At 35.4% G+C, this 26297-nt stretch overlaps 2 protein-coding genes across 19 annotated transcripts in view; both read left to right on the forward strand.

Moving 5' to 3' along the window:
* The window catches only part of LOC124952588 (four and a half LIM domains protein 2), a 51588-nt gene that overhangs the window by 17847 nt on the left and 7444 nt on the right, over positions 1-26297 (forward strand). For 3 of the 16 annotated variants that reach the window (XM_047502685.1, XM_047502686.1, XM_047502688.1), the window contains exons 3-5: positions 13591-13768; positions 14454-14687; positions 14883-15092. In XM_047502685.1, coding sequence (XP_047358641.1) covers positions 13591-13768; positions 14454-14687; positions 14883-15092 — 622 coding nt within the window. Of the gene's footprint in view, positions 1-1411; positions 3833-4702; positions 4816-5815; positions 6138-7386; positions 7722-11479; positions 12201-13590; positions 13769-14453; positions 14688-14882; positions 15093-15592; positions 15816-24228; positions 24926-24949; positions 25427-26297 lie in introns of those variants that run through there. The other 13 variants (XR_007101948.1, XM_047502687.1, XM_047502684.1 and 10 more) reach the window with 13 other exon arrangements.
* On the forward strand, positions 17158-25269 carry LOC124952593 (uncharacterized protein F59B10.2-like). 3 transcript variants are annotated; one of them, XM_047502699.1, is made up of 2 exons: positions 17158-22611; positions 24763-25269. In XM_047502699.1, exons 1-2 carry the CDS (start codon positions 21085-21087, stop codon positions 24934-24936), a joined length of 1701 nt encoding a protein of 566 aa, XP_047358655.1. In that variant the 5' UTR covers positions 17158-21084; the 3' UTR covers positions 24937-25269. The 3 variants fall into 3 exon arrangements, with proteins under 3 accessions (XP_047358655.1, XP_047358656.1, XP_047358658.1); XM_047502700.1 differs by lacking the exon at positions 24763-25269 and adding an exon at positions 23543-24535 and having other exon boundaries at positions 18531-22611; XM_047502702.1 differs by lacking the exon at positions 24763-25269 and adding an exon at positions 23645-24535 and having other exon boundaries at positions 18536-22611.

Genomic DNA, 26297 nt, shown 5'->3' on the forward strand with positions numbered 1-26297 from the left:
AGAAAAAAGAAGAAAGAGAAGAAAAAAGATAGAAGTTACGTAGGTACATACATTCTCATGCTTGTTGATAGCGGGCATCGATAAGGAAACTCGCATCATCGATTCGCTCCTTTCACGGCACGTGAAAGTGAATCCACCGATTACTTGAGATACGAAGCGAGACGTAAACTCCAGTGTAAATGTTTCGAGTATCGTATCGAAACGTTAAATGCTTTAGCTTTCGAATGTTTATGGTCCAACGAGAAACACATTGCTAAGGATTACGTGTAAATAACATTCTTTTTTCCTTTTTTCTTTTCTTTTTCCTTTTTTTTTTTTTTAAGAAGGACCTAATCGTAAAAAGAAGAAAAAAGAGAAAGAAGAAGAAGAAGAAGAAAATGAAAAAGAAGGAGAAAAATGATTGAGGAGAATAGAAAAGAGAAGGATCGTTCGATCGTATAAATTCAGATTGCAAAGTCTTATTGAAACGTCTGTAAGTGTACGTCCATAACGTAAGACGTATGTAAATGATTTTACAATGTCCGTTCCAACCATAGGTGCATATTTTACTATACCTATTATTCCTTTTGATAACATACTTTACTTCGTTGAGTGTAAAACCAAGCCTCTTAGTTTGACTTTGTTCTATGAAATGAAAGCAAATTGTTATAATAGATCGATTTCATTCTCGGCTGAACTTCTGAGAATACGTTTCCGCATTTCCGTTGATCGTCTGGCAAGCTGGAACTATTTTTGAAATGTTGTTCGTCTTTCTCGAAGAGCAACCTAGTTTCGGTTATAGTGAATCATTTTACTCGGCCGACTCTTCTCACGCGTGCACGTGTTGCTTTGACGATGTACAAGTTGGTTATGACGATGCAGCAAGGCCAGACTTTGTTCTTACTCTTTTTTCTTTCTCTCTCTCTCTCTCTCTCTCTTTCTCTCTCACTCTCTCACTCTCTCTCCCTCTCTATCTCTTGTTATCATTGTAAAAATATTTACTATTTTAATCGATTTACTAATCCATTATCTTTGAAAGATAAAGAAATCATTGCTTTATTTATATGAATGAAAATCGTTTATAGAAATCAATTTTTACTTCGCTGTCAGTTACAAAAAACACGATCAATGATAATTTTGTTAATAATGTGAATGTCAAGAGATCGAGATTATATTTTTATCGAATTAGCTAGAAATTTTTTTTTTGTAAAATCCTTTATAGGTTCGTTCATAAACCCATATGAACTTTAACTATAAATACACGTATATGTATGTGTTTGTATGCATGCATGTACGTATGTACATATGTATGTTCTCTGATATTCATGGGTACGAACAACAAAGCAACTTTTCCATTGTCTCTCGAGGGCGGTCGTCGTGCGATAATTGCTCGTGGACATTATTACGCTACATATAACGTTGTGCTGTGCAGGTGTTCAAATACGGTGAGTCTCGGATACCGTCGTTCTCACCCACGCATTTACGAGTGAGATCACCTTTATACTTTAGACTTCATGCTGCGATGAAGGTGTTATGGTGCGAGAGTCTTTCCTGTCCTTCCAAGAAAAATGTAATATATTAATGTAGGATTTATAGAATTCGTAGGATTCATCGTGGAGATCCGACGATATTGAAAAAAAAAGAAAAGAAAAAAAATATACAATATTTCCAAGAAATGATATTTAGTAATCGATTAAAAATCAAATGGAGAATATCAAGAATAAAGATAAAGATCATGATAAAAGAAGTTTAACGACTGATATCTGCAACCTTTAAAGACTCATTCTTCATGTGTTACATTTTATCTATCATTAAGTTCTGCTGTTATCAGCGAACCGTTACTTTATCATATTTGCAACTATAATCTTGTAAAATCTACTATGATCCTGTAAAATTTATTCATTAATGGAAATAGAAGTCGAGCAGAATGTAACTGTGATAAAAGAGAGTTAGAGAGAGAGAGAGAGAAAAGAATGAAAAAAGTCATTCATTCAAAAAATAAATATTTGTGTCTTAGAGTTTAGATAAAATATTAATTGAATTCGGATGTTCTTTTTTTTTGGAACATAATGGGCGTGGTACATTAAAACGAATAATTCTCGCAACGGATCGAAACAACTCATAAGGGTTTGTAATTTGAGTTTAACAATGAAAGGGTAGCCGTTGACATTTCTAGTAAATATCGTGCTTGCCCTATTAACACATGGGTGGGCATGCTTGGGCTAAGTCGTTTAGCGTAGAAGCCGTAAGGTATTTGGCAAACAAATCGAAACCTGAGAGACCTTTTCAAGGATTCCAAATGATATTTTTATATCTTACTCTACTTTTAGAAACTCGATGTTCCTTTACTTTTTCAAATAGAAAAAGAAATTTCATGTTAAATGTTAAAAGGAGAACGTAATATTTTATTTATTTATCGTAACTGTTTTCCTTTTTGTCATAGTAGTTTGTCGTTCTAGATAAGAAAATACTTTCTTCGAAGAAGAGAATTTCTTTATATTTCATCAGAGAGCATTAACATTTCGTGGATGATATTTTTGAAGATAGTTTCTCGACTCGTATGCGTTTGGCACGATTCCTGGTCAATTTCTTCTTGTTGATTCGTCGCGAATGCTCCTCTGACACATATCTCGTGAGTGCGTGCGTGCGTACGCACGCGAGTATTTATTTACGATGAGGGAAAATTCATTCCGTGCGAAAAAAATGGGACATATTTTGAAAGTCTCTGAATTAAGGAGATGCCCGTGACAACGAATTATTCGAATAACGAATATTTCTCTAGATAACTCTCGAATACTTTTTATCCTTACGAAATAATTGTTGATCATTAAAGATCAAGATTAGTTGAAAGGGAGAAAGAGAGAGAGAGAGAGAGAGAGAGAGAGAGAGAGAGAGAAAGAGACGGATGCCGCATATAGTTCAGTATATGCTACAACAGTAGAGCTTTGTGAGATATTAAGGCTGTTACAAAAACAGAAATTGCATTTAAAAAAAATTGCATAATTAAGATTGTTATTTTTTGTTTTGTTATATTACTAACTTATTAATTCGAAGGCAGTGTATGTCTCACGGAAAATGTTTTATTTTTTATTTTATTTTCCTGTATCCTTAAATATGAGAATTGGATTAAAAAAGAAGTTTTACAAAATCCTTTCTTGTTACAAAATATTTTGTTTTGTGGTATATTTGATTTTCCCCATGTAGTTGTAAATTAAATGGATAATAATTAATAAATACCAAAAAGTACAATTAATAAGAATCTTATTTTTCGATATTTTCTGTCGTAGTTGTCCATCTTGTACTAAATCATTTATTTTAGTATCGACGATACTACATTTTTTGTAAGTACATATATACAAACATATGTAATTATTTACATTTTTGTCCAAAGAAAAGAAACGAAAAGAAACATACAATTCGTGTTTTCTCGCTCACATAATCACAAGAATGTCGTGTGTGGGTAAAGGAAATGCGTGTTGTCAATGGAATTCTAAGAATTCTTCTTCACTAACGAACTATCTTGACACTTACGATAACATATGTGAATTCCCTGTTAAATCCGAATATAAAATATTATAGAATAAATTATTAAATATAATTTAGTGGACAAAAGTGTAGATATAAATTAAATTAAATGAGATCGTTATGTTCAATTTGAGAGAATCGTTGAGAATTCGATGTTTCGGTTGGCGTTGATTCGATCAGCTGACATTGACAGCGCCTTCTTAGACAGTAAGCGAACGAATGGACACAGTGAGCGAGCTTACTCAGAAAAGTTCGAGCCGTCTATCCGATGATTTCAAGTTGCTGCTACTCTTCTACTTCTTCTTCTTCAGTATATTCCAGTGCGCTAGTGAGTTAAACGTGATTTTTTTCCTTCTGGACGTATGATGTGTGAGCGTGTGTGAACGGACGTGTGAAGGAGAAAGAAAATAAGAAAGGAAGAAAAGAAAGAGTGAGAGAGACAGAGATATCAGAAAGATAGAAAGAGAGAGAGAAAGAGAGAGAAACAAAGAGAGAGAGAGAGAGAGAGAGAGAGAGAGAAACAAAGAGAGAGAGAGAGAAACAAAGAGAGAGAGAGAGAGAGAGAAAAAGAGACAGAAAGAGAGAAAGAAACGTCCGTCCTGCGCGTTGCGTGGTTACATGCTCGACGTCTCTTCTTCTATCGTTTCGTTCGAAGCGCGTGTGCTAAATTTAGAGTATGATCGACCGGTCGTTCGCGCTATCGGGACAAATAGCCCGCCGATAAAAGTCATTCGCACGGAGAGAAGTTGGACTCGTTGCTTCGACAACGTCCTTTCGGCGATTTCTTTTTTTTTGTTTTTTTTTTTTTTTGTTTTTTTTTATTTATTTATTCGAACCTATTATTATTATTATTATTATTATTATTAATATTTTTATTATTATTGTTATTTTATTTTTTTAATATTTTTAGTGAATGTGCTTTACGATAAATTTTTACTTTTTGCAATTGACAAGTTAAATATTATATATGCGATTCAAAGTCTACGTTTTACGAATCACCGGACGCAACCTTAGAACGATCAGATAACGTTTTTCTTTTTTTTTTTCTTTTTCGTTTCTTTTTTTTTCCTCGAGTTTAGTTTCATGTCCCTGACAACTTGTGAGTGTTAGACTCCGCGTGTTTCGTTGTGTGTACGTGTGTGAATGTTTTTTGCGTTACCACGTGCCGAGCACGTGTTTGCGTGCACGCGAAATCTTCAATTTCCACGGCAAGATGGGCAGCGGCGAATGGAAAAATTCCAACTACTCGAGCAGCAACGTCTTCGAAAACGAGGAACGTAAAGAAGAAGATCTTGCTTACTTTGCTGCACGGTGAGTCGAAGTCTCGTGTTCACTTGCGAGAATATGTTGTGTCACGTGTTAAATCAAAGAAATTTATGTGAAGTCCTAGAGAGAGAAAGAGAGGGAGAGAGAGAGAGAGAAAGAGAAAGAGAGGATCATCATGCCGTGGAAACAACATTATTTATTTTTCTCAATTATATAGGATGACGATAAATTTATTGACAGTTTTCATACATGTATAAAATTTATCGTTGTTTATCTGAAATTGTTCTATTAACATCTTATTAATGATAAATAATTTATAAAAAATAAATTTAATTTGAAAAAATAAAATGTAACGAGTGTAGTAGGTACGTCTGTATATATAAAATCAGCAATAGAGATAATAACTTGATGTTATAATCTCGTAGCTAAGCTCAATAACTCGGTTAGTAGTTTCAACTCAACTAAGGATTCCTCATGTCCGGGAAACCCGTTGCGTATTCAACCTTCTTTTCTTCGTGGTTACATTCGTGTTCTACATACATAAGATTGAAAGAATGTTTCCATAATCGATCTTTGTCAACTGCCCAACGGTGTCATCGTTCGATCGTCTTGATCACCAAGATCCAAAGCCGATTAGGCTGTCCGATTTCTCGAAACCATAAAGCTTAAGCCAGAGTTACAAAAAAAATAAAAAGAAAAGCAAAAAAAATGCGAACGTAAGGAAAAGATTGTGTCAGGGACGTAAGTAGCGCGTCGAGTTAAAATTCCATGTTGACTACGTCACTTTCAAATATAATAGCTCGTATTTTGACGAAAACGCATTAAACATTAAATCTCGAGCCTGACTTTCAGCCTTTCGTAATACATATGATGACTACGCAATGATTGTACTCAACGAATAGTATATGTAATATATTGGTATAACTTGTGCTATAACACTATATTGAATATATGTTGTATACATATATTCAATATACTGTTGAATATATATATATATATATATATAGACACACACACACACACACATAATATGTATGCTTTTTAGGACGTTCCTTTTACAACACAATACAAACTGACCGTCCGATCGTGACAGCTCGCTGAGTTTCAAGATAACGAGGTTACTTCCGATAACTCTTATCGACGGAGTTTTCAGCGAAGCTGTACTCTTTCAGAAACGTTCAGTTATTCGGTCTAGATCGTACGATTCTTCGTCGAGAGATTCAGCACGTGGCTTCTCTTCAGAAACGAAAATATAACAATTTGTATTTATAAAGTTAAACTTTATAAATACAAACTTGTAAAGGTTAAAAAAACAAACTTATAAAGGTTAAAAAAAGAAAGTTAAAAAATGAGTCAAGCCTTTTAATGTAAAAATTAAGAAAAAAGTAGGTATATCGAAAAATAAGTGAATATAGAATGATCGGGACGTTTAGCGATGTTTAGATAGAAAGATATAAATCATTGTGAAGTGTTCGAAATGTGAATCGTCGCGTGGGATCTATTTTATATAGATATATAACTTTCACTGTTACGAATTATTTCGATTGAAATAGAGGGTCAAAGTCCGATTCAATGCCGAGCAAGACAAGGCTTTCTTTGAGATAATCTGTCGGAAAGTTATATCGTACGCGGCTTTATATCTGTTTAGACGCGTACATGCGTTTTATATTCGTAAGAACATTTAATCTCGTAACATTGTTAACATTTTCATCGAACTTGTCCGTTTTAATTTATGAATTTACGAACTTATAAGAAAAATTATTTATTTTATTTTGAAGGAATCCGATAATCCAATAAATTTGAAAATTGTTTATATTTATTAGACTTTTATTATCGTCGATAAGTAAACAGATATATATCTGCGATGAGTAAGAGGAGTCGATTAATTCGATCGTGGCGAGTCATTAATCGTATGATCAAAGACAATTTGCGTCATTTCGATCGTGTTTGTTGATAAAAAAGAAAAAATAACAGGAAAAAGAAAAAGAAAGTAGATTTGGAGTAGATTCTCGTGTTTTTTTTTTGTTTTTGGTGTCTTGATTTTTTCTTTTCTTTTCCTCGGAATTGATCATCCGATCATGCGATAGACGTAATTGTGTGATAACGGAACGTTAAGGTGTATTATTCAGAATAGTAACGTTGTATCGTGCAACGAGGAACAGTCCAAGGTACGAAGGTCGTCCTTTCTTTCATGCAGCTCGCTAACGTGTCTTACGTTCGTAAGTGCATCGTGAGTTTCATGGTAACAGTTCGTGAAAGTCGTTCGTTTGGGATTGACGGTACGTGGTAAAGTCTCTATAAAGTAAATCTAATTATTATATTAAGTTAATTCAATTTAAGGAATCAGTAATACGAAAGCAAAGAAATGGCCGCGTTGTCTTGAACATTCAACGATCGTTTTCAGTTTTATCTTGCTCGAAGGTCGGAGCAGCTCGAGCGTGTTTCCTTTTCGTAGCTAGTTTCGTTATCATTATCGAGGGAAGCATATAATACTTATCCGTTCTCTCGTCAATATATATTTCACTTTCGAGCTTGATCTTTTGGAGTGTTAAATATTTTTTTTCTTCTTTTTTCTTTTTTTTTTTCTTTTTTCTTCCCTCGAACGTTCATTTTTAGTATTCGCTGAGCGCTTTGAAGCATAGTCGAAAGGAAAACGTGAACGTGTTTTCTTTCGAAGGAGAGTATCCGAGACGATAATAAACAAACTGAAAAAAAAATAAGAAGATAAAAATGGTTTGGGATGATCGATTATCAGTGAAAGAGTTGACGGAGATGAAGAAGAAGACTCCAAGATTTCCTTCGAGGGAACGGAATTTTGCAATGCGGAGACGGGGTCCTCGAAAGTCTGCATCTTTGATACTTCCTAATGCATCTCCGATCGGTGCACCTCCGATCGAAGAGGAACCTGCCTACCTTTACGAGGAACCTTGCAACGATAACCTTTCAATCTTGTAAGGATATATTTTCTTTTATAAGTTTATAGAATTTTATAAATCTGTCTCTTTCTATCTCTTTCGCTCTCTCTTTCTCTATCTCTCTCTCTCTCTCTCTCTCACTCTCTCTTTTTCTCTCTTTCTTTACTATAATTTAGTTTTATTCTTCAAACATTGATTTTACATGAATTTTTCATGTTGATAATATTTCGTAGACGTTGGATATATAATCTTGATATTCGAGTTAACACGTAAGCATTTACGTAATCGCAATTTTTCGAAGGATAACCATTTTAGGAGATGAGTGATGTAAACATTTTAAAATAACCGTTAATATATGTAGATATATTAGAATGATTATATTTTACGAAAAAATAATCCTTGAAATATTTTACTAATATTTATGTTTTATATATATATATATATATATATATATATATATATAATATTAATTATTTCTCATTTTTTAATTTTATATAAAAATTATACTTTATAAAGAATTTCTACTCTCTTTATTATTTTTATTAAATGTAAATATTTGAATATATAAAAGATCAACGATATTAATTAATATTATATATATATATATATATATATATATATATATATATATATAATATTAATTATTTCTCATTTTTTAATTTTATATAAAAATTATACTTTATAAAGAATTTCTACTCTCTTTATTATTTTTATTAAATGTAAATATTTGAATATATAAAAGATCAACGATATTCTAACTTCGAAAATAAAAAGGTTCGTTTTAATGAGACATAATTAATATAATTGATACATTTACGAAGAAGATATCTCAAAAAATCATGGTAATCATCTCGATCTTAGGATTAATGATCATTTCCCGTTGAATAGCCATCGTCGCATCAGACGTAACGGTTGATTTCCTTTCGCGTTTCTCAATCAAGCGAATGCGGTTCATTAGATCATTCTCGCAGTTTCCGTGCGTATAGAATTATTGGACTCTCCTTGAAAAAAATAAATTTGTAAAAAAGGAGAAAGAGTGAGAGAGAGAGAGAGAGAGAGAGAGAGAGAGAGAGAGAGAGAGAGATAGAGAGAAAAAAAATAAACGAATCAGCGAGGAATGCCTTTGCCGAGTCGTACATGGCGCCAAATTAGATTATCCGATTCTACGAATGCATTCGCAGGCACATATGTATAACATATATACGTATATTCATATATATGTACACACACACACACACACGTATATGTATACACGCGTGTAACAACTATCTAGAACGCGTGATATGTAGAATGTAACGTTTAGTATTACGATTGTGCGCGCGCGTACGCGCGTACGAGCAAGCATGTACCATGCATAAGGAGTAAAGAGAGTATATAAATAGCGCTGATTCACATTGGAGACCGTGACCGAAGGAAATAAGAAAGCGAAAGTATGTATTTCGCGTCCACCTTGCGTTTACCCGGCTTATGTACATCGCATCATCTTCTTATTTCGTATTTTCTAAACGTACGACTAACCGAACTCACGTGGCTCAATTCGACGCTCGACGTTTATTCGACTATCTTTTTTCTCGATTATGCTACTACGGCCTTCTTTTGGAATAGACCGAATTAAAAAGAAAAAAAAAAAAAAAAAAAAAAAAAAAAAAAAAAAAAAAAAAAAAACACAGAAAACAAAACAAAACAAAAAAAAAATAAGAAGGAAAAAAAGGGAAAAGAATAACTTTCGAAATATTTCGACAAATTTTTGACATTACTCTCGTGTATTTTATCTGAGTATTTAATTAAAAAACATTTTAAATACGTTTATAAATGGTAATTATCCATTAAGAAATGAAGAAAGATAAAGCATAAAATATTTCAAATAGAAAGTATAGACATTTACAAATATTAGATAATTACGATTAAGATAAGACGTAAATTATTAAAAGGAAAAGATAAATTTACCAATCATAAATGTTATCTCAAATAAGAAGACTGTACTTCCATATATGAAAACTTGATCTTAAGGAAATGGAACGAATACGTATATAGAGATAGAGAATAGGAAGAAGAAAAGATCTAGGATGTCGTCGAATGAAAATGCAATTTCGCAGTTTCCGTAAGACATAAGTGTCGTCGTCATCGTCGTCGTCATCGTCGTCGTCGTCGTCGTCGTTTACCGATTCGTCTTCTCGCGTCAAAACAAACGATTCTCATTCGTTCGGAGAGCTTAATCCAGGCACGAGCGCAAGCGTTATGTGGCGTATCTAATTGGAGCTCTCTCCCTCCAATATTGCGTTGCATTTGCGTTGGAGGAAGATGCGAGAAGAAGAAGAAAAAGAAGAAGCTTTCGGCGAGAGGACGGTAAAGACATCGCGCGCGCACAAGACATTGAGAAAGAGGGAGGGAGAGAGAGAGAGAGAGAGAGAGAGATAGAAAGAGAGTGAATGAGAGAAAGAAAGATAGATAGATAGAGAAAGAGAGAGAGAGAGAGAGAGAGAGAGAGAGAAAGAGATGGATAGAGAGATGAAACGCGCCTGCGCTAAACGTAGCGGAGAAGCGCGCTGCTTCTCGTGCCACCCGGTATTAACTATAGGTACACACCTATCTACGTCGTCGTCGAAGCTCATGGCGCCAGTTTGAAGTACGCTCCTTCCGTGGATGCACTCTTCCGTGTCTCGTAAAACACGCATAATCGCATGCGCGATTTCCTTTGAATTTCGCGCCCCTTTTCGTCAGGTCTCTTTTCAAATCTCGCGCCTTTATCCTTTTCCGCGATAAACGATCTATCTAACGACTGGCTGTAAGAAAGATACTGTAAAGGAAGGATTTGGTGTGAGATCGTTTATCCAATCTATCTCTTTAAGATTTCTTTTTTCTATGTACGTGTGTGTCTGTGTGGATATGGGTGGATGTGTATTTGCGTGAATGTTACCGGTTGATATAGAAACATTTTGAGATCGAATCGGATCGTATAATTCTTTGCTTTTTCTTTTCTTTTCTTTTCTTCTTTGGTCTCATTTCGTAGCTATTATCGAGATAAAATATAGTAAATGTTTATTTAATTATTAACTATTAGATAGCGTCTCCCATCTCGTGACAACGTTTAGCACAATTTGTTTTTCAGCATTGATTCCTGATCGATTCTTATTTTTTGTGCGTATACAGTTAAGTGAAAAAAATATTTTGCGGATGGTCAATAATAACATAGCTTAGAATTAACTTTTGGCAGGAATACTTAACCACAACTGATTGGTGCAATACCACACTGGTTGGTGCAATTCCACGACTGACTAATCGTGCTTCCTTACCTAGATGATTCACCTAAGACGAAATCGTCGCATTCCAGATAAAATCAGCGATCGGTCTTTATTTGATTAGTCTATTAACGAAGCACCGTACCACCCTTGTGTTAGCCGATTGGACGCGCCCAATAATTACGTTGTATACGTGAAATCTTTGAGCTCGTAAAAAGGTTTATTAAGAATCGACGATCGCGATTGAAATCATGTTGATCCTTAATTAGATCCAATTTTGTGAAATGTTTATCGGAAAAATTTCGAAGAAAAATAATTAATCAAGTATATGAATTGTTTTTTTTTTTTCCGACAATTAGATTCGTCAATTATCGTACGTATCAAACAAAAGTTTCTAAAGGATTTCGAAGAGAAACTTACGATCGAAATCGTAGTGTGTCTAACTATTGTTATCTTCTTCTATGGTTCCTATGTTAAAAATAAGATTTATCAATGGAATATCTTTAATGAATTCAGTAAGATAGTACAATCTAATTTCGTTTGATGTGAAAGTCAATCGTGAGATTGCATTGGACATTAAACGACGTATATCTTGGAGATTAGCAAGATCGAAATATGTTCGAGGATGGTCAAAAGTTAATTTTCTCGATTCGTCGATCGATCGAAGGAAAATTATAAGAAATAAATTAAATGTGGATAATCGCAAAGGATGATGCGTAAGAGATAGGTTAAAATTAAATAGACGAGAGAAAATGAGCCCGAAAGGGCCCGGAGGTCAACAAGAGGTCACGATGACGGAGGTAAGGGTGATGTGCGTGCCCGAGCCAGGCGCGAAACCTCTCGTTTTAAGGGTGAAAATTCCGGAGCCGAAAATGAGAGCAATGAGTCCACCGATGAGTCGAGAATCTATGCGTGCGAGATGTCCTTCGATTTCGGAAAAGGATTTTTATAGAAAAGCTGTGTCTCTCGATCGTCGTGACAGATATACGACGTTGTCCGGTGCTGAAATCGATCGTGGAGCTTTTTCTATACCAAGCTCTCTCGATCTCTCAGGATCGTGTAGGAGAAATCCTATGTTGGATCGAAGAAATCGTTTTCCGACTATATCAGGAGCGGAATTGAAACGAAGTCTCGCCATCAGCGAGGGTCATACCGAAGAGGATGGTTTGGATCTAAGTCTGGCGCCTTGGCCTGGCATGAAGTCTGCCTGCGTCAGGGTACTACATCTTTACTGTAAAGTCTTCGATCAGTTCGAGCTGTTCGAGCTGATCGTTAGGTAACTACTCAACGATCTTACGCTTACGCGTAAACTTAGAAAATTTCAATTGATCACGTATCTGTGTCCGTTCTCGTCGAAATTAAAAAAAAAAAAAAAAAAAAAAAAAAAAAAGATAGATGTAATCGCTGTTGTTCTTAACGTCCGATGATATTTCGTTAAAAATCACGTTCGCTAATAACGTAAGTTAATTTGTTCGTACGTCATATACGACCTTATCAAACGAAAAGAGTTTCCCGCGTCCGGAATAAGCCACTGCGTCGGAGGATTCCAAGAGAAGCAGCCCTTCCTGTCTCGGAATGATCGTATTTCTTTCGATCTTCGTGATCCACGAATAACCAGGAAGACCAGGTTAAATTTAACGCTTACCGCTTACTTGACACGTTATAAACCGTCTTTGATATATGATATATGTAGGTATATAGTTATTCCCCTACAGTTCTCCGCATTCACATATCTATGTTGCATCCACCTTTCCATCGACTTTTTCATATTATCTCGTAAAGTGTTCCATTTTCAAATCCTCATCGACAATAGCTTTCTATTATAAAAAGAAAGAAAGCAACCCCTTGCAATTTACCTCGTTCGGATGGCCTTCGTGCTGATATATCCGGAAAAGGGTGTGGTAGAAACGCGATAAACGTTCCCGACAAATGCATCTTTTTATACGTAGGAGTCGTATAAGTCGTAGGGAAAAAAGTCACGTCAATTTTTAAAGGGCATAAAGATTCTTGATTAGATATATGAAAAGCGATCGATACAGTTGCTCTCTAAGAATATGAAAATATATATATATATATATATATATATATATATATATATATATATGCGAAATACAATATTATACAGAAAACTAATTCAAATAGGACATATGTATGATATGAATTTTTTTTATCGTTTAGATGTGCTAAAGTCACTTCTAGAATATTTCCCACTTAATTCTGGGACATCCTGTATATATTTATATATTATATATCAAATTGAACTTAATTTTAATGAAAGATCAAAAAACAAAGGTTTTTGAATCTAAAAAAATGATCGAAGGAATAAAAAAAGTTTATTCGTTTGTTTCTAATACGATTAAGCGATTGTTCGTAAAGTTGTAGGCTTCTATAGTCTACGTGTATGGTAATAAAACTTGATTGGCAATTTCATCGAGAACGTGTCAACAAGCTACGCGAGTTTTCGACTTAATGAAAGAACAGGAAACGTAAATGTTTATTGTTTGTAATATATCAGTTATGCAGGTCGTAATTAATAGAAGGGTAATGCTAAAAGTATCACGGATTGTTTTCCTTGGAAGAATTTATTTTATATCTATTTATCTATTATCTATTAAACGATCGATCTTCGTGTTCTTATTTGACGTATTTTCGTTTGTTTCTTTTAGAAAGAATTGTACGAGTTGCAAGTGTCCTCGAGAGGATCATGATGTGTGTCATGAGGAATGGGCATCTGTTAGATCCCGATTGGGACTCAAAGCAGACGAATCGAATGGTCTCCCTGGTTTCTCTGATCCAAGAGAAAGAGGTCTAGCTTGGGCACCTCCTGGACTACCACCCCATAAGGTTATTATTTTAATTTTATTTTAGTAATATATGATGAATTTCGTTTGATTCATACGATATTATGTAAGATCAGATACCACTGTTATATCATTTTCAAGATATTTACATAAGTGAAAGATAATTTTAAATAGAAATATTGTGATTTAACGAACAATTTATGTTCTCCAGTATCCATATGCGAATGATCGAATAAGCGGACGAACACTTGGCATAGATCCAAATTCAGCTATTTTCTGTAAAATGTTCGTTTAAATATTACGTTGGTTAGTTCTGCTACTCCTGGCCTTTATCATCAAGACGACGGTGTTTTCTCGTAAACGTTTTCCGTTTAGTTTTCGAATCCCGTGAACTAACCGCCGCTTATACTCTAGTTTGATGGCACTACTTCAAGAGATGCATTTACGATGTTTTCTAAAGTCGTACGAGTTTTAAGCTGATTAGGGACTTGGCACAAATACGATCGTACAAATGGAGAGTTTACGTTTAGAGTTTAGAGTTTATTTTTTGGATCCATATATTTGAATACATCAATATCGTATTCACGTATTATATTAGCCATTTAGCGGTTAACTTGTAAATTTTACATGATAGTAGACATAAAATTATTATTGACACGATCAAGTTTCTATAATTTGTAATTGTGTAAAATTTATAAAACCACTAAATACATTACGATCTCTTTCAGGTGGACGAATACTTTTCAATGTTACCAGAAATTTCAGTACCAAGGCTAGGTACTCCTGGCGAACGACACAGAGATCGTCAGTTAGCTTTCCAACTTCCTAAACAAGACTTGGCAAGAGCTTACTGTCGTTATCTCGATCTAAAACATGCTTCCAGCGCAGATGATTTCATGGCTGCGAGAAATGAAATAGCTTTGGATATAGGAACAGTTCAAGAAATTGTTGAAGAAGGTTCGGTGAGTACATGATACGTATTTGTGAGTATTTGAAAAGAAAATAAAAATAGGTCAAATCAATAAAGATAAATGATAATAAAAAATCATGTCGTAAACTAAAATATTTCGTTTCGTCTTTGATTTGATTTGATTTGTAATCCTCTTCAAAACAGTTCCGAGTCGCAGATGGTCGAAATAATCGTTGTTCTATTACAGTGTTGTGGGGCTTGTCAAGAACCCCTAAAGTATGGTAGCCTCGCCGTATCGGCGAGTAAATTGGGACTACTTTATCATCCGGTGTGCTTTCGATGCGCTGATTGCAAAGAACTCTTGGTGGATCTTGCTTATTGCTTACACGAAGATATGATATTTTGCGAAAGACATTATGCCGAACAATTAAAACCTCGATGTTCAGCTTGTGATGAAGTAAGTATGTAATATATATGTATATATATGTATATACATATATAATTCTTATAATATACAATTTTGAATGAATCATTAAAAAAGTTATTAGTTCCGTCAATTTTATTAGATGAAAATAGATGCAATCATTTTGAAGTCTTTATTGAAATAATAAAATATGTAATGTTAAGTAAAATTAGTAAAGAATAAGACGTAATTAATAATAAAGTAAAGTTACCATCGAACGATAATCAATCGGTAGTTAAAGTAGGAATCAAGAAGATTCATATGATCGACGGAGATTGTACCTATTGAGATCTTCCTTATCGACGGTAACACGTTTTGTTGGAAGCGGTCGATTTTGAATCTAGATAAACGCAAAATCTTTTTATAGTATCAGATATTTGAATTGAAGGTTGAACAAACTCGAATATGCTATTAGAATTTACTTTTTATTTTTAAATGTTTAACCAGGTGCAAAATTTTTTGAATAATTCTTACAAATTATAATTTATTATTAGGTATATATCTATAATTAGCAAATTAATGCGATCGTAAACGTTTCTTAAATGTTTACGCCATGATGAATCAAAAACCTGATTTATTAAAGCTACTTGGATCAGTTTGGAGAATTTTTCTTGCGTCGTTGACATTGCTTTCGAGCGCGGGAAACCTGAAATTCCGGCGCTGACCTAAATACGATGATCAAGGAGAGATCATTAATCAGATGTCTCTTTCGTTGCGGTTCGTTTAATTTATCTTTCGTAAATCAGGATTGTAATTTTACTTATAATTATTCATTATTACATAATACACGAAAATACACATCATTAATATCGATTAACAATAAGATTTCAATTAGACGATTAAGAGAAATAGGAAAATTTGGTACATATTCTCAAAATATTTGGAACATAATGCTATTACGAATTGTACGATTTTGCATCGTTGTTTTCTACGACGCAACGACTAGCTCGCTTTATTTAGATAAACGAAAATAGCGATCTAAGGAAAGGTGGAAAGAACAAGAATATTATACTCGATCATTCGTCACAAAATCGAGCAATGTAAATTACATATATAGAATGATCTAACTTTGTTTATTTACATGACGTAAAATTTAGAAAGATACATACAGTGAGTCATGGTAATTTAAGAGTAGCTTTTTCTAGGGTCAAATGAAGTTCGAGTTCATCAAAGAAATGAATGTGATAAATAAAAAAACAGTATATTCAGAATTCAAGGAAAAATTTTTTTCTGTCGTAGTAGGAATAAAAAATATATTTTTCATATTTTTTTTCTTTTTTCTTTCTTTTCTTTTTTTTTTTTTTTTTTCAAATCGAATATATGATTTGAACAAAAAAAAAAAAAAAAGGTAAGAAAAGAATAAATTTTGAAAATTTTTTATATACTTTCTATAATTCATTAATTTTTCCCTTGTATTTATTGAATAATTCAAAACGTTTTGCATAATTGAACGAAAGTATATAATTCAGAATTTGTGAAGGTGTCCAGATATTCTATGACTCATACTGTTTGATAAATAGCGACATATTCACAAATATATATCTACCACTCAAATAATTCAAAGCTTCGGTTTTGCGCCATACTCTTGGCATCATACGAGTCCCGCAGACTTTTCGTAAGAGATATTTGAGATTTCGAAATCCGAATAGGAAATATACGTTCGAGGAATGGTTTCCTTCGAAATGAAAATCTAAGCGAAAGCGTTAATTCGGTTGCAAGAGGTCGGTAATCTATTTTGACTTCGTGTCGAAGCTCCCACCACGATCTCGGCCTATCCAGAGCCTAACCCGTTCTCGTCTTTTATTAGAGCCAGTCATCGAAGGTGCACGATTCTCGTACAATCCTCTACAATAAACTAGACCGTTCTAACGAACTCTCTCTTTCTTTCTATTAACGATCGAATAAGTTGATTACATCGTGGAACGCGTTTCGTCGGATAAACAAAAAAAATCCTCTTTGACAATTGAAAAAGTAACGAAGTATAAAAGACTTTTTTCTTATCCCTTTGATATTTCTCAACGAAAAGATTTGAAGACGTATACATTTTGGTAAGTAATCGTGTAACTCGAAGACAATTTTCAAATACGATTGAAAATTTCTCTGTGATAGCACGATAGATAGACCGTACAGCTCAGTCTCAACGATGTTCTGAGCTTTCGACCGAGGAAGAAGCCGCCTTTATACAAAAGCAAAGCGTACCAATGACGTAATTTACGCTTATAGTTTCCGCTTAAAATTCTAACGGGTAATCTATTTTCGATTCGCCGTTGTGCGAGAAGGAAACGGCGCTACGTGAAATCTTGTCCTAAGCCTAAACGCAAAAAGATTGCAAATAAATAGAGAGGATTTTCCAATCTTAAGTTTTACGTAGAAGAGTATAGAGTATAATATCGAAGGATTAAAATTGATTTATAGTTCGTGCTACTTATTCGTTGCCAGTGATACATTACTGTAGACATTTGGATTTGACGTTTCATATACAACATGCCGAGTAATAAATTTGCGAACTTATTATCGTTCGCATGTTCTCTCGTCTCTCCTTTCAATGCGAGTTTAAATAAGCTCCGTGGGGAAGGAGAATACTATAAATCCAAAATCGTTCAGCGAGAGAAAACTTCTTTTCTTTTAAATAATTATATTATTTCGTTAGAGTAGATTGTCATTTACGATCACATAAGTGTAATTTAATCATTCGTTCGTTCGGACAGGAGAATAATTTCGGCACGAAGTTGAGCCGTTTTTCATGATCAAACTTGTTCAGTGTCAGATTTTGCAGGCTATATGTGAATGAAGTAAATCTGGGTCGAAGCAAGTTTCGTCCTTGAATATAGTTTTTAAAATGAGGAATTACTCGTTCATCGAATAAAATGTATAAACTTAAAATGAAAAAGTTCGAAAAGATAAGAAAGATAGAAGAGAAAAGTTAGCAAATGTTTTTAGGATCGTATTATAGTGGAAACGTTTGGATATATGAAATGGAAGAAGGTTGAATCAGGTGGAATTGGTTTGGAGCCCGGTAGAACCAGGTGGAGCTTGGTGGAACCAGGTTCGAAGTGTTCGTGTAAAGGAAGGTCGTCCTACGCGGTGGTAGCTGCCGCGGCTTCGCGGATCTAATTCGGTCAGCTGAAAAGGGGCTTTAAAGATTCGGTGGCACGCTTTTCTTCGACCGTGGCATGCTCACGTTCGATCATCGACGGAAATAGCGTTGGCATTGTTCCGTTTCCCTCCAGAAACGTCTTTCATGGCAAGGAGGTCGACTAATTTCTACCTTTCTTCAATGATACGCCGTTTAACCTCTTAAATCATCAGCTATGGGATTTTATTATTATTTTTCTTTTTTTCTTCTCTTTCTTTTTTTTTTCTTTTTTTTTTTTTTTTTCAATAAGGCCATCTTCCATAGAAATTATTATTGTTCGTGAAGTTTATATGAAAAAAGTAGAGGGGAAAAACATTTTTTTCAGCCATAGTTCTGCTTATAATCGTCGAAAATATAATAAAATTTTGAAGATTCGTAGATTCGTGTAGACGGACACCTGGCGCCCGTCTTAATTACTTGCGTCGTCCAAGCAAGCACGCGGAAAATCAGATAATTCGTGGAATCTCTTTGCGTGTAAAGCGAGTAGACGGACACGACGAAGCGCCGATTTATTTTCGCTCCTATTCCGATAGGCCGTTGAGGATGCGTTTATTTTTGGCGCCAGTCATGAAAGTACTTCGGAGCGGACGAGGATCTTGCGGCCACTCTTTCGTCTTGTCCCGTCGCGTCGTCTTTTCTTTCCTTTCTTTTTTTCCTTTTCTCTTCTCTCCTCTCTTATCCTCTCCTCTCTATTCCTTCCCTCATCTCATTACTAATTTCTCACGAGTAAGCAAAAAGTTGATTCTTCGAGGATTCCATAAAACTCGTTTCGTTTCGTTTCATTTCGTTTCGTCGAAGATTTCTCTTATTCAATGTTAATTGATTTTCTTTTTTCTTTCATTTTTGAAGGCTTCGAAGTATTTAATATTTATTTAAAAATTGCAAATAATATAATATGTGAAAAGGAGATACGACGATTTCTTCGAAGATTTCTTAAATCGCTTTACGTAATTTGATGATTTTTTTTTTCTTTATTCAATGTTAAATAAAATATTTTTTAGAAGGCACAAAATGATATTAATATTTAATATTATTTAAGAAAAAAAAAAAAAAAAAAAAAGGTGAAATTATACGCATGATATAATGTAAAAAAAAGAAAAGGTATGAATTTTACGATAATGCTAGGATAGAAAAATCTAAATTATTTCTCAATGGGATTCCGAATGGTCATAAATAATTACTTTTCTCCTAAATTCGATCGATCAAGAGGCATAAATATAGATCATCGAGAGTTCGATAAGCTCGTTCGTACTCGTTTCGATATCTTTTTGGATAGTAGCCAGAACAGTGTACCGCGCGCAAAGCGCGTGTCGAGGATCCTCCTGATGATGAAATCATAAGCCATGAGGTAATGGAAAGAAGATCTATTGTATGACGCAAAAGAAAGAGAAAAGGATGTTATTTAAAAAAAAAAGAAAAAAAAAAAGAAAAAAAAAAAAAAAAAAAAAAAAAAAAACCCGACTTTAAATATTCGATTCGTCGAGATTTTGCAATCGCTTCAGGACCTTTTTAAAATGAAATTACAAAAAAAAACTTACGATGGAAATTAAAAGATCGATCGATCGATTCTTAATCATGTTCGTTGCGAGTGATCGTATTAAAGACACCAATTTATTCGTCCAGGGTTATTTGTTCTAAGTATAGAATTTAGCCGCATATAGTGGATCCACGTCGTCGCGGAGTCGACGCGACGGCGGCGGCAAGGCAGAGAGGAGAAGTCGAGCGTTCTTTGCTTTCCGCTCGCGGAAATAAAACAGTTCTTCATCGGATACGCTCGCACGGATAAGCTGTCGATAATCTCGGGTTTGACAACCCCTATTCGGCTTAGCTCTCTCTCTTTCTCTCTCTCTTCCTTCCGATCTATCTCTTTCTTGTATCTTCCTTTCTCTTTCAGAGCAACGAAAACTATCCAGAGAAACTCGTGACACGATTGGCCACGTATATCTGTTTGAGTTGTTAAAAAAAGAGGAACGAAAAGAGGGGGAGGAAGAAAGAGAGAGACTGAGATAGATAAATAGATAGATAGAGAGAGAAAGAGAGAGAGAGAGAGAGAGAGTGAGAGAGATAGACAGAGGAAGAGAGAGAGAGAGAGAGAGAGAAAGAGAGAGAACGAGAGGAGTATCAGAAAACGTGATCGGAGAGACGAATACGTGGTCCGTGTTACGTAGTGGACATAAACCAAGTCTAGCGTGGGTGTCTTCTGCTTCTCAAGGATTACGTAATCTCGTCTCTTTCTTTTGCTTACGTCAGCTATCTTGAAGATCGCGGACGACGAAGACGATGAACGAAAAGGACCTTCCGTTTCGTCTATATCGGTCTTATCTTTGGATAATTTATCAAAGAAAAATCATCGAATTTACGATGCCATGTGATCGATCCGTTTTGAAAAATACATTGATACGTATTTTCAGAGTTATTATATTTTCCTGAAAAATCTAGATGATCTTTCTTGTGATCACGATTGGAACGGCTAAGATCGAGCAACGAACGAACGAGTTCTTCTCTTCGATCGAAGACGATTTATCTGAAGCTGAATACTTCTTTAGCCAGAAATTAGTTGGAGAACGGGCATCGATGTTAAAAGGAACGAACGACCGTGTGCCAATAAAATGATACACGACTTGATCTTTCGCGGAGTGTTTAACCGATTTTAACCTCGTTGTGCAAGAACTCCTCGTATATAAAGGATTTTATTGAGAAATCTCGCTTTTGCATTTGATCTTTATTGTAGTAAGAGATCGGTTAAAGAGTAAACGTTACGACGATCGAAGATATCGATATCTGAATGGCGAGGCACGTTCGAAACAATTAATTCAATCGAAGATCGAACGGAGAAAATTCGTCGGAAAAATGGGTTTGCTTTTGTCGGTGCTCGTTGGTTGCGTTGGAGTCCTTGAATTGTTAACGTGCCTTAATCGAGTATCCCATCGTTCGATCACTTGGATCGATCCACCGACAACATGTCTGTCTTATCACGATCGTCCTCAAGGTGGATTCACAATACATGATTCTTTATGTGGTATTGGTCATTCGAGAGATCTTGATTTATCCTCTGGCGCCAAGTACAAGTTGGAAAATCTTCATGAATATAGTTTGAGAATACGAAGCGAACTTCGATCCAAGGATCAAACTTTCGATGGCAATACTCTTACCGATTGTAGTACTACGGATCTTTTGGCTAGATCGGAATCAAAAATTGATCCCGATTTCGAAAGTCTCTCGAAAGAGTTCGGCGAATCTACTGAGATTATTACATCTACGCTCGCGGAAAAATCAGAAGAATATTTTAGAGTACCGACGCCGATATCGATTATTGCTACTACTCGAAAATCGGAATCGGAATTGAGCAACGAATCCGACATATCCTTCGACGAGGATATTTTGGAAAAGCGTGTAAAAACGAAAACGTTCGATGTTTCGCTAGTTCGAGATACAACAAGGTACGAAGAATCTCCCTTATCTGGAAATGAATCCGATTATGAAGACACATCGATATTAAAAAAATTAATTCAAAGGTCAAAATCACCGGATGTTTCCAAAAAATTTGATAGCATAGAATCGTCAAAAATTGATACGGAAGTCGATAAAAATCGACAATTGTTAAAAAGATCTAAAATCAAGCCATCGACGACAATCGTTCGAAAAGCAACGAGATTGAAATCGAAGAATGCGAGGATTAGCAAATCCGCGGAAAATCTTAGTACAAAGAAATCTAAGAGACAACGCGAACCAGAGAGACGTAAATCAGATATATCTGTACAAACGTCACGTAATATTTTCAAAGACGAATGGACGAACACGTCTCCTCCGGGAAGTCCGAGTTTATCCAGATCTGAAAGCAGGGCTAGTGTTTCTGTTCAAGTACAAACTAGTTTTGAGGAGAGACCATTCGTTGAAAAACTCGAAACTGTGGAACTCCAAGTGGAGAATCCTGCGTTGGGTTTATCCGAAAGTAAACGAGACTTATATTCTCGTGAGAAACGTGCTAAAAGTTCTTTCAAACGTAGAAGATTTCGATCAGCTTCAACCGAGACTACAAGTACCGACGATTGTGCCGATCCTCATGTCATCGAATATGCTATTGCTTCCGTGGAGAGGTCATATAATCAGGATCATTCGAACTCCTTGAAAATATCCACTTTTGAGGAAGCTAGTAGAAACGATTATGGGAGGGTCAGGGACATCATTTTTGAGACAGAGTCGACAACCCGAAACGATGGAGGAAGGGAGAAGAAGGAACCAGTATTATTCTTCAAGTCGATGTCCTCTTTCGAGGACGACGAGGAATACGTCAGCGCGGAAGATGTGAGTTCCATCCACGGAAAAGGACACATTGAATACACCACACCTGACACCGATCGGAACAAAGCTTTCTGGGTAATCCGATGTATAGTAGTTAGCCTCCACGAGAAATACAGAGAAAGAGAAAGATAGATAAGTAGATACATAGATAGAGAATTGTTTGTTGTCGTCGACATAGAAAATGATACGTACGAGCTTCTTCCCCTTGAATTTCACGAGAATGATTTCTTTCTTACGCAAAATAAAGCGTATCGGATTCTTGATACTCTGAAACATCGCGGTATTTGGAGATACAACTCCCACCTCTTCTTTCTCGGTCGCGTTCATGGTCGCCGCTGGTGGGCCAACTTACGCCTACTCTGTGTATTCATATTCGTCATATGATTTCGTCCTCGATCGAAATATTAATGTTTCATCTATATATTTAGGTCTTCTTAATTAGATTGTAATTAATTCCGATAACATTCATTCCAATGACGATAGACGATCGAAATTCGAATGTATCGATACGCACACTTGAAAGTTTCTTAAGGATAATAAGACAAAAGGAGAAGGTATATTAACAGGAAAATAAAATAAAATAAAAAAAAAATAAAAAGAGGAATAGAAAAAAGGTATTTAATATTTGCACGAAATGGTCGCGGTCTTTCTTGCGGCGTTTATTGGTGCCGTGTGCCTCGTGTAGGGTCTCCCAAAATATCAATCTCATACTCGTCTGCAAATAATATACGTATATATCGCGCATAGAGCTCGACATTTACAGGAGGAGACGAGGATACCGCCATTGCCGGCATCGTCGCCATCTCGCAGCGTTGTCTCGAGCGAAAATTTTCATCGACGAATCTCTTTTTGGGTCGAACAAAGTTTTTTTCTAAGATATATTTTTAATCGACCTACTCCTGTGCATCTCTCTCTCTCTCTCTCTCTCTCTCTCTCTCTCTCTCTCTCTCTCTCTCTATTTATCTCTCTCTTTCTCTCTTTCTTTCTTTCTTTTCCTTTGGTCCAGATCGGATTAAATTACACATTCTCGTATCTTTCCCTCTCGTCGAAGTTAAGTGACTATATTACGTTATCACAACAACTTTTTTTTTCTCTCTCTCTCTCTCAGGAAACAATCATTCGAACTTGAAGTTTATTGCTCTTTCTCGTCGTAACAAGTTTTGTACGTTCCGATAAAATTCGATAAAGATAGAGAAAGATTCGAAGGAGTAATAGTGAACGAATCCGCGTGGGTGAACGAAGATATTGGTGATGTGTGAAACATTCCGACCCAATTACCGTATTTACTCCTTTTTCTATTTTTCAACGTGATTCTATTTTCCGCCCACCTCGCCCCCATCGAGTCGGGGAACCACCTGTTTGGCAAGTGATCAAAACGTCGCTGGGGTCGACGATGTTCTTCGAAACTTTCTTAACGAAAAAATCTCGACGAAATGATCGTTAAATTTAGATGTTATTCGTATATCTCTTTCAATTTCGATTCTCTGATAAATTTGTTTTTTTCCACGGTAGAAATGAGCCATTGAGATCAAGAAAGAAGAAAAAGAAAAACAGAACGGACTAATTTAACATACACACATTCGTTTCTAAATGTCTAATGTCTACATTGATGAATGAAAATATTTCTTTTTTCTCTTATCTTTTTTTTAATTTCAAGCAATTATAAATGAAACCGTCATATTATTTCGATAGGTATCAATCCTTGTAATTAAAAGAGACCAACTAAAGAAATCCATTCTCCCAAATAGACGATTACGATTTCGTATATTTTTCCATTGATACTTCTGTCGTGTAAACGCAAACCAGATGCGTACAAGCAGTTTATAGCAACGAAACGAATCTCCCGTTTCGAAGTTAGATCGACAGACACCATTAGTTCGCGAGATCTATTTAGAAAGTTTTCTCGATCGACGAGGATAAAAAATTTAAGAGTCAAAGTCAAAGACCTTAGAACGGATTGAAAAGTTTGGAAATGATTTTCCTGTGAAAGAAAGAAGGATTAAAAAAAAATCGTAAGGGGTAACAAGAAAAAAGGGGTGGTCGTGTGTCTATAAAACAAACGGAAACAGAGTAAGGGATAGAAAGAGGTGGTGAGAGAAACGAATGGGGAGACGTCGTCGAGTTTTCAAGAGGAGAGAGAGAAAGAAAGAAAGAGAGAGAAAGAGAGAGAGAGAGAGAGAGAGAGAGAGAGAGAGAGAGAGAGAGAGAGAGAAACACACATCGTAGAAAAGTTGCACCCGGCACACTGCACCGAGGATTGGTAGGAGCGTCCGGCCAGTGAAGGAAGAGGAGGAAGAGGAAGAGGAAGAGGAGAAGGAGGGAAAGGTGTCCGAAAGAGAGGAGGGAAGAGCGCGGTGTTTCTGGAGTCGTCGGGACGCCGAAAATAGCGTCCCGATATGATGACGCCCGGAGCAGACCGATCCTAGATTTCAGTCAGTTCGCAAGCTCGAAAGCTGCTGGGCACAACGAGCGATCCCGCGACTCGCGACTTTCGATTTAAATTTTCGATCGATACGAAGAAAACAATTTTTCTTTTTCCTACTCTACGACGTTGTCTTCCCTCGTTTTCGAGACTTTCATCTCGCTCTCTATATCTATCTCTATATTTATCTTTATTTAATATCATATCTTTATAAAAACTCGTTCGCGTTCAATCTCGCACGAGTTTTTGTTGGGAAGTTTTTAAGGAAAGAATTAAAACACAGAGATAGAAAAAAAGAGGAGAAGAAAAGACAATGGCGGACGTAGATAGTCTAGTGTACACGACCACCGAGCGCAAGGTTCGCAAAGTGAAGAAGACGACAAAACGTAGGGAGAGCCACGATCAGAACGCCGAGGTCACGATCACCGAGATCGACAGCACGCAGAACAATCATCATGCCATCGAAGAGTATGTGCTGGCTGATGATAACCTTCTTTCGTTCTTTCATCCCTTACGATCGATTCACTCGCGATTTATCCTTTGACCGATCGCATAATTTTCATTTAAATCGCACTATCTCTTCAGCTTTAATCATGAATGATCAAAAGAAATTTTTGTCTTCCTTAATCACATTTTCTTATCTTTTTTTCGTATTTATTAAAAGTTTTTAAATTCATTCTAATCATTTTCGTGCAAATAGTCAAAATATTAACTTTACCTGTTTCACCGTCATTATCTCTTTCAATGACTTTTTCATCTTCCCTTCTGATTGACATTCTAGATTACATAATTACATTTTACATTTCTTTGATTTGTTTGCGAGTAACAAAGAACATTTAATTTGCCATTATACTTGATATTTAAATTTTGAAACAAAAATTGATAACTTAATAAAATTTGCTTGAATACGTAACAAAATTTTTCAATAAAAATTCGTGTACAAACATACTCAGCCAGCACATACAAGGGCACTTATCCAAGGTACTTACATATATACATATATACGTATACCTGGTAGGGCAAGATCATAGCGTTCTGGAATTTTTCGAACATTGTATATATTCACGACGATTGTAAATGTGCCTGTGACGACGAAAAATAATGTGCGAGACTCATTATTTTTTCTTTTTATGGAAAGTATACGACGAATAAGAGAGAAACGCGATAATCAAAATTGCGTCGTAGGATAAATTGACTCGCTTATCTTTGTAAACTCGACGCTATCGGTGGATATTGTCGAGAACGTCGATTAGGACTCTCTCGTTTAACAATGTTTAGCAATAGATTTTTTTAAAGATGCTAAACGCCACAAGTTAGGAACGGATTCATAGAAAATTTC

The sequence above is a fragment of the Vespa velutina genome, chromosome 10 (genome assembly GCF_912470025.1).
Source record: "Vespa velutina chromosome 10, iVesVel2.1, whole genome shotgun sequence".
Classification (NCBI taxonomy): domain Eukaryota; kingdom Metazoa; phylum Arthropoda; class Insecta; order Hymenoptera; family Vespidae; genus Vespa; species Vespa velutina.

Bases quoted from the DNA above. Each gene is read 5' to 3' on its own strand.
- LOC124952593 (XM_047502699.1), top strand. From the start codon at position 21,085: ATGGGTTTGCTTTTGTCGGTGCTCGTTGGTTGCGTTGGAGTCCTTGAA. The intron at 22,612-24,762 runs GTAATCCGATGT...CACACATCGTAG, and splicing joins ATCGGAACAAAGCTTTCTGG to AAAAGTTGCACCCGGCACAC.